The sequence below is a fragment of the Canis aureus genome, chromosome 6 (assembly GCF_053574225.1).
Source record: "Canis aureus isolate CA01 chromosome 6, VMU_Caureus_v.1.0, whole genome shotgun sequence".
NCBI lineage: Eukaryota > Metazoa > Chordata > Mammalia > Carnivora > Canidae > Canis > Canis aureus.
Window position 1 is genome coordinate 64,226,073 of NC_135616.1, and position 12,905 is coordinate 64,238,977.

The 12,905-nt window shown below is 37.5% G+C and overlaps 1 protein-coding gene across 11 annotated transcripts in view; it reads right to left on the minus strand.

The window, feature by feature from the left end:
• The window catches only part of SMG7 (SMG7 nonsense mediated mRNA decay factor), a 93,334-nt gene that overhangs the window by 18,965 nt on the left and 61,464 nt on the right, over positions 1-12,905 (minus strand). For all 11 annotated transcript variants that reach the window (XM_077901983.1, XM_077901976.1, XM_077901974.1 and 8 more), the window contains 6 exons: positions 8,927-9,098; positions 7,658-7,729; positions 6,626-6,776; positions 6,115-6,250; positions 693-855; positions 81-237 (listed from right to left, as the gene is read on the minus strand). In XM_077901983.1, coding sequence (XP_077758109.1) covers positions 81-237; positions 693-855; positions 6,115-6,250; positions 6,626-6,776; positions 7,658-7,729; positions 8,927-9,098 — 851 coding nt within the window. The remainder of the gene's footprint in view (positions 1-80; positions 238-692; positions 856-6,114; positions 6,251-6,625; positions 6,777-7,657; positions 7,730-8,926; positions 9,099-12,905) is intronic.

Consider the following 12,905-nt stretch of genomic DNA (forward strand, 5'->3'; position numbering starts at 1 on the left):
TCAAATGTTGTGTTTTAGAAGGTGGTTTCTACATATCTATGAATATCGAACAAACAAACATGAAATTCTAAAACACTTACTACTGTCTTTCATCTACCACTGCCTCCTGAAAGACCCTGGGTCTGAGTCTCAGCCAGTCCATGGAGACCTTGACTGCAGGAAGAGGATAGGCATTGTAGGACTCCTCCTGAGACTTGTTCTGGAGAGGACACTTGCACAGGATGCCAAGAAAAGACACTTAAAAGAAAAAATGTATTCACAAAGCATAAGATATTTGAAACTTCATACCAGTCCAAATTAAACTATCATTATGAGGCTTCTGCTATATCCTAGTTAACACAAATATCTCACAGCTTTTTTCTAAAAAGGCATTTTTTCCCATGTTAAAAATGTTAGAGGTGCCTGGCTGGCTTAGTCAGTACAGCACGAGTCTCACAGTTGTGAGTTTGAGCTCCATGCTGAGTTTAGAGATTACTTAAAAATAAAATCTTTAAAAAAATGTTACTGATACAGTTCATGAGGGAGATGTCAGTAGATAAAAGGATCAAATTTAGGGTTTAGGCCTCTTGATCCAGTATTAGGAAATATAGGACACATTTTCATATGTCACTACTATCGTTACAATGATGAAAACACCTAAGATTATGCTTATACCAAAGATAGCATAGTAAATTAAATGATTTAATACTTACTAAAGAGGGCCAGTAACTGTGTCCAACACAGCTGCTCATCTTGGCTATAACTATGCTGCTCCGTTTCATTGCTAAAGTCACGAAGGTGATGAAGTTGAAACAGGTTAATGACAGTGACGTGAACTAACTGCTGAGAGTTGAAAGCTTTTTGGAATAGCAGCCTCTGTAAAAGAAGACAGAGATACTGCATATATTATCAAGAACGGGAACCACCTTAGACACAAGAATTAAACTGGTGGTCTGCATTTAGAGCAACATGACTAACAGAGATAGATGAGTAAACGTCTCCACTCTTTTTTTTTTTTTTTTTTAAACGTCTCCACTCTTAATCCAAGACTTCAAATGAGTCTGATGTGGTTTGAGGTTTCTCATGTCGACTCTTCGCCTTGAAAGCAATTAGCCCAGTCACCACAGAGCTCTTTTTCACAAGACTATTTTCCCCGAGAATACTGTGTATTTTTTAATATGAGAAAAGAGTTTTGGGCATCAGTCAATAAATGTATACATCTTAATCCATTAGAAGCAATTTTGTAAGAGATGCATACATAATAAAATATTAAATTGAAACCAATGACAAGGGACACCTGTGTGGCTCAGTGGTTGAGCATCTGCGTTCGGCTCAGGGTGTGATCCTGGGATCCGGGATCAAGTCTCACATCAGCCTCCCCGCAAGGAGCCTGCTTCTCCCTCTGCCTATGTCTCTGCCTCCCTCTCTCTGTCTCTCTCATGAATAAATAAATAAATCTTTTTTTAAAAAATGACAAAGGAGATATACACATTAAAAGGAAAATTTCAAACTAAAAGACTAAAAAATGTTTTTGAACTATTGGCCATACATAAGTTATACATAAAGTATGACTGCCAGGAACGCCTGGGTGCCTATGCCTCAGTGGTTAAGCATCTTCTTCAGCTGAGGATGTGATCCCAGGTCCTGGGATTGAGTCCTGTATCGGGTTTCTTGTGGGGATCCTGCTTCTTCCTCTGCCTGTGTCTCTGCCTCTCTCTCTGTGTGTCTCATGAATAAATAAATAAAATCTTGAAAAGAAAAAAAAAGTTAAAAAAAAAAAAGTATGACTCCCAAAATTTGTCATTAAATTTACTCTTTCAAAGGCTTGACACATTTTAAGAAATTTATTTATATATGAGGTATATAATAAGAACTTACTTCAACCTAATAACCCTTCTATCTTAATATCTGTAGTTATTTTAGCTTATTCTCATATAAAATATTTTTCAAACATAAGTTTCTAACAAAGCTGATAGCTACTAGAGCTGATATCCTGGCTTCACCCTACCCTTTAGCCATAGCCAACCTCCTTCCCTCTCAGGAAAGGGATTCACTGTCACTAGCCTTACAGTGAGAAACAGATAACCTTACTTAATAGTCTACCAGCAGTGACGAGAGATCCTACCATGTCAGAAATTTAGAGCGGTCTTTGTTCAACTCCAGAGACTGTCTTTTTCTATTTATATAAAGAATCTGAACTATCCAGAGTAAGTTTTATGATTTCATTAGCAAGGTCTTTTATATTACCATGGCAGAAAAGTACAATTCAATTCCACTTTAGCTACTCTCTCTCTCTCTCTCAGCCTCCTTGCCATCTGCCATTCCAGTCTATACATTTAGAATGCTTATTCCTTTTCCAAAGGCATCAACCATTTTTTTTTTCACACTGTTCTGAAATCGTATCTCTTCTTCTGATTTCTTCCATAAAAGTTTGCCTTCAATCTCTACATCGAACCTTTTAGATAAACTGACCATTTACACAAATATATAATGTTGGCATAAAATGAGAATATTAACTTGTATTTTTTAAAAAAACATTTTTTCTTATGTGTAAAATTTAACAATGTTATCTATTAATCCACTGGCATTCTATTTTAGATGGCAATACCCAAAAGGAGACAATCACAGCCCTTTAAAGGATTTTCTAGTATTTTTTTTTTAAGATTTTATTTATTTATTAGAGACAGAGAGAGAGAGAGAGAGGCAGAGACACAGGCAGAGGGAGAAGCAGGCTCCATGCAGGGAGCCTGATGTGGGACTTGATCCCAGGTCTCCAGGATTACGCCCTGGGCTGAAGGCGGCGCTAAACCGCTAAGCCACCGGAGCTGCCCGATTTTCTAGTATTTGCACAGAAGCATTAATGCACATGAGTGCAGCCTAAATGCTAGCAAATGATAATGTAAAATTTCATGACTTTTGTCTTGCTCTCCCTTCTACTCCAAGAGCCTAGAAAAGTGTATGGTACACAGCAGGCACTCACTCAATAGGTAATTCAGTGAACCCACACTTTTAAAAATAAATGTGTAAATATTTGGTTGTAATTTTATAAAATTTAGATTGCACTGTATAAGTAGAGGGTCTCATCAGGAACAAAATCAGATCAAAACTGACATACTGTTACTCAAAGATGCCTTCAACAGCAGTTGAGGAACATACTGAGCTAAATACCATTAAAAAAATAGCACATAGTGAACATATATAAAAAGCCTTGCTGGGTAGCCCCGGTGGCGCAGCGGTTTAGCGCTGCCTGTGGCCCAGGGTGTGATCCTGGAGACCCAGGATCGAGTTCCACATCGGGCTCTGGGCTCCCTGCGTGGAGCCTGCTTCTCCCCTCTGCCTGTGTCTCTGCCCACTCACCCCCTCTCTCTGTGTCGCTCATGAATAAATAAAATCTTAAAAAAAAAAAAAAAAGCCTTGTGTCTTACTTCCTAAACCCCAGGCCTTAAATCTTTCAATGAACCTCAACTTAGGAGCTAAAGACTAATAGTTAGAGAGATACACTGAAGTTTACATGTAAATGATACTAATGATCTACATATGTTTTAGAAACACTTTTGAAAACTCTGCTAAAATTTTACCCAACAATGTTCTTCTGATACTTCAGTAATGAATAGAGTTTAAAACAGATCTGCCTCATACTATGTTTAACTTTAGAATATCAGAATGATTAGAATGATTACTTCAAAGTGTATTTTACAACTGCCTACATAACCCCCACTCTGTAACTTTACATACAGAAATATATATTTGAGGGGCGCCTGGGTGGCTCAGTCAGTTAAGCATCAGTCACACTCTTGGTTTTGGCTCAGATCAGGTGGCCCAAGGTCCTAAGATTAGGTCCCAAACTGGGCTCTGACCTCAGCCATTCAGGGCGGAGTCCATTTGTCCCTGCACCCCCACCACCTACAGCTCACTTGTGTACACGTTCTCTCTAATAAATAAAATCTTAAAAAAATACGTGTGTGTGTGTATTTGAAGAGAATATCAGTGTTTGAGGTTGAATCAAATGCAAAATGACTAGATTCTAGACCATAATAACTTACATAGAGAAGATTTCATTAAGGTAGGTTCCTCCTCTCTCTCCACTTAGGGAATATATCTTTCATAGACAGAGTCAGGACAATCTCAAGAGGTCATCTGGTCCAATCCCCTCCTATTTTATAGAACTGTATCTAAACCATCCAAGAAAGATGGCTGTCAACCTGACTTTTAAGATCTCAAAGGAGAGAATCCCTAGCAACCCCCTATGGATCTCTAGATTTAAGATATAATTTCAGTTCTGACCTCAGAAAAGATGAAGATAAGTTATTTAAAAATAATCTTTCATATATCTGAACACTTCAAATGAAACTATTTTAGATTTGTTTGTTCTGTCCAGGCAGAATAGCTTAGGACATAAAAATTAGTTGCTCCTTTCATGTACTCTCTATAAATCATGGGCTAAACGTTTAAATAGGCCACCCAAAGAAGCAGAAAACAGCAGGTGACTATAGAAGGTATTTTAAAACAAACTATTTCTATTATCATTATTTAGTACAAAATCTTATACATAAAAAGTGTCAACTGCAAAATTATCTGTAAAAACTACTTCACATTGACTATATTTGGCTAATTTATGTCTCTTAAGTATTTAAGTTCTACAATCTCTGGAATGTGTTACTTTTATAATACTTATAAAACTATAAAGCAGTTATAGACAATTCCCCCAAGTGTTTGGTATAACCAGAAGTAACTAAGAAATAGAAAATCTAAAAAAAAAAAAAAAAGAAATAGAAAATCTTTTTTAATTAAAGATTTTATTTATTTATTCATGAGAGAGGCAGAGACATAGGCAGAAGGAGAAGCAGGCTCCATGCAGGGAGCCTGATGTGGGACTCAATCCTGGGACCCCAGGATCATGCCCTGGGCCGAAGGCAAACACTCAACCGCTGAGCCACCCAGGCATCCCTAGAAAATGTTCTTTAGACTGTCTTGTTTGCTGTTGATCTGAGTGACCAAAACAGTGACTGACACAACAGGCAGTCAAATATTTGTTGAATAAATGATTTAAAAATAAAGTTAATATTTAGTCTTGACTCCTCCTATATTTTATATATTATACTACATCTAAACTGCTAATTTGACATACTAATAAAAGATCATTTTCTTTCTTTTCTTTTCTTTCTTCTTTCTTTTCTTTTCTTTTTTTTCTTTTCTTTTCTCTCTTCTTCCTTCCCTCCCTCCCTCCCTCCCTCCTTCCTTCTTCCTTCCTTCCTTCCTTCCTTCCTTCCTTCCTTCCTTCCTTCCTTCCTTCCTTTCTTTCTTTCTTTCTTTCTTTCTTTCTTTCTTTCTTTCTTTCTTTCTTCTCTCTCTCTTCTTCCCTCTCTCCCTCCCTCCCTCTCTCTCTCTCTTTCTTTCTTTCTTGACTTATCCATTTATTCATGAGAAACACACACAGAGAGAGGCAGAGACACAGGCAGAGGGAGAAGCAGGCTCCACACACAGGGAGCCTGACGTGGGACTCGATCCCGGGAATCCAGGATCACGCCCTGGGCCGAAGGCAGGCGCTAAACTGCTGAGCCACCCAGGGATCCCCAAAGATCATTTTCATATGAACAAAGATTACTTAATTTTATCTCCGTATACAAATTAGTAAAATAATAGTCCTGTTGAAAGAAATTCTCATTCCTTTCCTTTAAACCACCACAAATCCTGATGGATCAAAGCACAATGAGAATAAAGAGTTAAGTTTACAGAATGGAAATACTATGGAATACTATGAGGTACAGAATCCTACCTAAGAATATAAAAAGTATCAAAAGTAGTTACTTTCAAAACTGAAAAGAAAGGTGCTTGATCTGAGAAGGAAGGAAGGGAGGAGTTGTTTTTTCCCACTTTGGTACTTTCTGCCAAATGGCAGCTGCTTAGTGAAAACACTGCTGCTATGTTTCTTTATAGATGATATCTCTGTTTAAATTGAGGGGATGCTCTATGTGAGAATTCCATATGTTTCAAATTTAATTTTTACCAACAGTTCATAGTTAAGTAATGACATAAAAACTAGGAGTCAGCTTCCCCCAAATCTTATGCTTCCTGATTTAGAAAAGACAAAAACAAACAAATAAAAAAAAAAAAAATCTGTTTTTAAAATCTAACCTTAAACTGTTCTTCCAATTTCTCTCGAAGAGGGCTCAGCTTTTCCAAGCTCTTACTCAGGTACACATGACCGTGGAATTTAATAAAGGCCTTGATGAAGTCAGAAACACCCCATTTGGTTTTCACCTCATCCCGGCTGAAATGAAAGAAAAACTTCCATGAATCTTAAGCACCAAAATGGCTAACACCTCTTAAAAGAGGTTTCAGTCTGCAAAAACACATTATTTGAGCACCTGATACACAAGGAGAGGATTCTGCATCTAACTTTTCATCTGCAACATACTCAGAGGAGTCATCAATATTCGGCAGCCTGTACTCCTCTACTGGGAACAAATCAGATGTAGATGGCTTCAAATTCAGCAATGACTACACGCAAAACTTTAAAAATATATCTGTGTTTTTAGAAATTAGGCAAATAGAAGTATAGGTAACTACTAGTTCTCGTATACCCAAATTTTATGGGTGAAGGTTACCAGGTTATACCAACTCCTCTTGAAAAAATTAACCCTACCTTTCCAGTGCTTTAGAAAGTGCTTTTTGTAGATTCGTGGAGGCAGCTGGGAAAGGGAACTTCACAGCGATGCTTCTGCAGTAGTAGAAAATTGTGGTCAGATGGTCTCCTTTGGAAGAAGCTAAGATAGCCAACTGATTGTAAGGCTGACCTAGAGGATAAAATGAAGATTCTAAAGTAACCCAAGATGCAGTCTTGCTATTACAATACAGATGATCAGTTTTTAAATCTATAAATTAATAACGGGGAGTATTTTATAAAGTAAATCTCATGACTACCTCTCTACAAATGAGGATAATTTAAAACAGCACACTCCCTCAACAGAACATACTATGTTTAGTTAAAAAGCACATAATTAGGTAAGAGTACACTATTAAGGTTAAGACTTTAGAAAGGGCTAGACAGCAAATCTTGGCTTTATGGGCCTAAGAGTCTCTATTACAACTTCCAACTCTGCCACTGTAGTGGGAAAGCAGCCATAGACAATATGAAACAGTGTACACAGTGCCACCTCTGCTTCAAAGGGGCTCCTTTTAGAATCTAAAAGAATTTCAACGTGGCTTAACAAGAATGACTTGTATCACTGCTAATTCTGATTCTGAGGTCATCAAAAGACAAAAGCCCTGTTTTTTTAGGTAATAAAACATAATTCTCCGAGTAAGGAAATGGTTGTATTACGAGATAATTATTCTATAAGTAATTAAGGAAGCCAGAGTTGTTGGAACAATTTAGGGGATAATCTATTTATATTGGTTTACTGACAATAATAATCTTATTTTAAAACTTCATTTCTAGTTATATAGAATATACAATTAAAATAAAAACTTCATTTCTAGTTATATAGAATATACAATTAAAAGAAAAAATATGACCAAAACTCCAACAAACCAATCAATACCAAATCCCCAAAACTCAATACCAGAACCCTGAAATCTTTTGTTTTCATAAAACTTGGAAGATGAGCCGTAAGTTATTTTCTGTATCGTTATAAAGTATCACAGTCAACCATAAAATGACATGAGGCCCACTCACCATTAGAGGGGACAAGCTGAGCTGCATGCCTATAGTAGGACTCTGCCTGGCTGGTCTGGTTTCTGTATCGAGCTGAGAGAAGAAAAAAGAAAATTTAGTTTAAAAACAAGCACACAAATGAATAAAAAAACTAGTAGGGTAATATTTCCAAAGCAACTACAGTTTTCAATTCTAAAGATAATAAACACATTAAAATTAATTTAAAATAATTAAAGACAAAATACTTTAAAGCAAATTAACTATAGGATTATGTGTGAAATGTCCATCTGGCCTTCCCTATTTGGGACATTCAGCATGTAACCAATCTTAAAGCTTACCTAGCCCCCATTTTCAGGTCCTCCAGTGTCATGCATCACCAGCTCCCACTATGGACTATGCTGGTGACCTGGAGCCGGCCCACAAGAAGGGGTGAGTTATATGGCACTTAAAAACAAAACAAAACAAAAAACACTATACAATATGATCTGAAAATTATGTATTTCTGCAATATCTTATAAAGTGATTTTGGAAAATGCCTCATACCTACTGCAATATTAAGTATGTGTGTGCACAGAATACAATGAAAGCAAAAACAACCTAAATCCACTATGCACTGAATCTCCGTGCAAAACTTGGTGCTTACTCTAATGTGACCCCTCATGGAGTCAATGATTTATGACATCAAAAAATCATCCTCCAACTTAAAGCAGTAATGTTCTCCATTCCTTGTTATTTGAGGACAGTTGAAACATAATCCTATAGTTAATTTGTTTTACAACCTTTTTAGGTCAACCTTAAAGGGATGAACAAGAATAAGTTACATAACACCCTCAGATAAAATACATAAAATAGAAATATAAATTTAACTGTACAATGGAAACAATTAAAAAAGAGGCTTTAATAGACTAGTAGGAAGGAAAGAAGATAATCTAGCCTCAGAAAGAGTAATTTATAAACCTTGCAACCCCAAGAGTACAGACTCTTAATTTTGAAGACATTATGGCACCACTTTGAAAAAATTTAGTATTATTACATTTTTGGCATTCATTTGCTTACATCTGCATGAGTCTGAATAAAATATAAATCTTAATATGACAGTTGATACCTTCAAGATCCTTTCCCAACCCCTAAATATTGAGAAAATTTAAGTTCTTTAATATCCATTTTATAGTTTCCTCTTATGACCATCTAAATTGTTTGTGCATGCTCAGTTTGAAGAAAAAGTTTCTTTTTGACTACTCCAAAAAAAAGGATGAATGTATTAGCAATTCCTTCACACCAAAGGCTCACCAATGTCTCCAAGGTGGACGAGGCAGTGCTGGCAGATATAAGAACAGGAACTAGACTGTGGCTTCACTATGGCGCTGGTATGCGTCTGTTTATTGCTGATAATTCCCAATTGGGAAGACTTCACACGGCATGGTAAATCTACATTAAACACTGTACACAGTTCTTGTAATAACTAAAAGGGAAATACGAACAAGATTTAGTGGTAAGTCGGCAGTGTTTTAACAGTTAAGTTTATATACTTTAACATGTGTACCTAATATCATATACATGAAACTTGAGCAAAGAATCTAAGAAAATAGGATAGGATAACTAGTAACATTATATATAGTATCTTTTAAATTCTCACTTATTAGAGCGATCTACGATGTGTGTCTAAAAGAACAGGTGGGGGCGCCTGGGTAGCCCAGTCGGTTCAGTATTTGACTCTTTATTTTGGCTCAGGTCAAGATCTCAGGGTCTTGGAATCAAGCTCACTGAGTTGGGAGTCTGCTTCTCTCCCTCTGCCCCTCCCCCTCCGTGCACATGCAAAAAACTCTCTTTCTCTAATAAATAAAATCTTTAAGCGAATAAATAAATAGAAAGAACAACAGGGGGCCCTTGGTGGCTCAGTCAGTTAAATATCTGGCTTTTGATTTTGATTCAGGTAGTCATCTCAATGGTTGTTGAGACTGGCCCAGTGGTGGGCTCTACACTCAGTAGGGAGTCTACTTGGGATTCTTTTTGTCTCTCTCTCTCATTCACTCTGCTCCCCCCTCTTCTAAAATAATAAGTAAATAAATCTATAAATGAATGAATGAATGAATGAATCAATCAATCAGAAACATTATTTTAAAAGACTTTACCTGAATAGGGTATTCAGTCACATTTAGCTAGCAACTTTAAGAAATTATCTCTTACACTGTTGGTGGGAATGTGAACTGGTGCAGCCACTCTGGAAAACTGTGTGGAGGTTCCTCAAAGAGTTAAAAATAGACCTGCCCTACGACCCAGCAATTGCACTATTGGGGATTTACCCCAAAGATACAGATGCAGTGAAACGCCGGGACACCTGCACCCCGATGTTTATAGCAGCAATGGCCATGATAGCCAAACTGTGGAAGGAGCCTCGGTGTCCAACGAAAGATGAATGGATAAAGAAGATGTGGTCTATGTATACAATGGAATATTACTCAGCTATTAGAAATGACAAATACCCACCATTTGCTTCAACGTGGATGGAACTGGAGGGTATTATGCTGAGTGAAGTAAGTCAGTCGGAGAAGGACAAACATTATATGTTCTCATTCATTTGGGGAATATAAATAATAGTGAAAGGGAATATAAGGGAAGGGAGAAGAAATGTGTGGGAAATATCAGAAAGGGAGACAGAACGTAAAGACTGCGAACTCTGGGAAACGAACTAGGGGTGGTAGAAGGGGAGGAGGGCGGGGGGTGGGAGTGAATGGGTGACGGGCACTGGGGGTTATTCTGTATGTTAGTAAATTGAACACCAATAAAAAATTAAAAAAAAAAAAGAAATTATCTATTGACTATTCCTCTTAGAAACACTCAAAAACTGGGGCTCCTTAGTGGTGTAGTTAAGTGACCAACTCTTGGTTTTTGGTCAGGTCATGACCTCAGGGGATCAAGCCCCGCCTCAGGCTCTGCACTCAGTGAAGTAAGTGTCTGGTTGAGATTCTCTCTCCCTCTTCCTACTCCCACTTATGCGCCTACCCCCTCTCAAATACATAAATAAATCTTTGAAAAAAGAAACACAATAATCACTAAGGATTGGTGGTTACAAATATGACTTAAATGCAAGACAACATATTTGTGAGACTTTAGTAGGAGTTCCTTGAGATACATTTTTTAAGTAGGTTCCATGCCCAGTGTGGAGCTCTCAATGTAGAGCTTGAACTCACAACCCCAGATATAAAGACCTGAGCTGAGATCAAGTTGGAGGCTTCACTGACTGAGCCACCCAGGTGCCCCCATGAGATTTATTTTCTTAAGCCCCAGATTAGTTTGTATCTTTGCATACATAATAGATCTGATGGTATTATAGATCTGGAAGAGACTTTTGACATTATGTAGACCACACATTTTTTCCTCCTTTCTTCTATAGTCTCACTATTAGAGGTACCTCCTCCTGGTCAGAACTAACTCCTCTGCCTATGCATATCTATTTCATTCTTATCTGCCTCCTGCCTATCACTGCCTCACTCTTCTATCTACTTTTAACTTCTCAGGTTTCTTTCCTGTGACCTAAAAATAGTGTCACCCACAGAAAATATTAATAATAATAAAACCTCAAAACTGAAACACTCTCCCACTTGACCTTAGATTCCTCCTGCAGCAACCCTGTCTCTTCTTCTTCTTAATCAAACTCTTTCAAAGGGATCCACATGTGTGCTATTTATCTGCTTTCTCAACTCCCATTTATTCCTTAATCCATTATGATCTACTTTCCACACAAACCCCTCTTCCCATCTGACTACCTACCAACACTTTACTGAACTGCTGTCCATGTGACAATGATAACCAGGTATCAAATAAACAAATACAATGGGCACTTTTTGGTGTCATCATCTTATTGGACACCTCTTTGCTGCATTTTAAACAATTACCTTTATGGCTGATCACTGAGCTTTGCTAGTTATTTTGGTTTGTTTGTTTTGTCTTACCAATCATTCCTTTATAGTCCCCTTTATTCAAAGGCTTTCTCCCCCCAACTTGCTCCCCAAAGGTTTCATTCTTGGCCCCCACAGTTCTTCTCATTCTACTCTCATTCATTCAAATATTTACTTACAAATATATTCATTCAAATATTTGGGTACTGTATCACACACCATGGTAAGCAACAGAGATGAGTAAGAAAATTTACCTTCTTAAATACCTCACAGCCAAATGAGCAAGACAGGTATATAAAGTGGGGTTGGAGAAAAGAAGGAAAAGGGAGTGGCAAGGGATATCAAACATAATAGCTAGCAGAATTATCTAAACGTATAGTCAACGTTATTCCCTAAGGTATTTGATACACCTGTCTCACTTATCCTTGTGATAAACTAGTAGCAATATAGTATATGTAGTTATAAAGCTCCATTTTTTTCAGATGACACTATGAAAGCAACAGAAATATCAAGGGATCTGACTTACAGAATTAGAAATACTTTGGCTCTATCACCACTCTTTCTAACATGTGCAGAATTCACAACATAAAATAAGACATCCTAAGGACCCTGCTCAGGATTTGAAATGTCCCACCTTTTTCCTAAAAACCATTTTTTTTTAAAGATTTTGTTTATTTATTCATGAGTTCATGAGAGACAAAGAGAGAGAGGCAGAGATACAGGCAGAGGGAGAAGCAGGCTCCTTGTGGGAGCCCGATGCAGGACTTGATCCCAAGACCCCAGGATCACGCCCTGAGCCAAAGGCAGACGCTCAACCACTGAGTCACACAGGCATCCCTAAAAACCACTTCAATAACCAAATACAAGTTCCGTGTACCTTTTCTAAGCATAGGAAGTATATATCACAGTTTTACTTATACCTACACATTTGTTATGGGCAAGAAATTTGTTGACATAAAATTAGGTAAACAAGTTAAAGCCCACAATAGTTAGAGTCAGGAAATATAAAAGGCAAGGAGTATAGGAAAGGAACAAAAAAAGATGGGGAAAACCAAAACCAAAACCAAAACCCTACACCAAAACCAGATGATTGCTGAAGATGGCAGAAGAAACATAATGGTGCAGAATGGAATTTGGTAGGTACTGAAAGAACAAACTAGAAAACTAGGCAAGGCTGAACTTTTATCAAAAATAGAAAAGAATATTCACAGAAAGTAAAACAAACATGGCTGGAGCACCATATGGAATGTCTTGTAATAAAATTTTTGCCTGAACCCAGGAGCTGTAGATGGAGATACCAGAAAAGTTCCTGCTGACTCAAAGATTCTGGGTGAGAGAGCTCCAGTGGGTTTAGAGGCAGAAACAAGGTG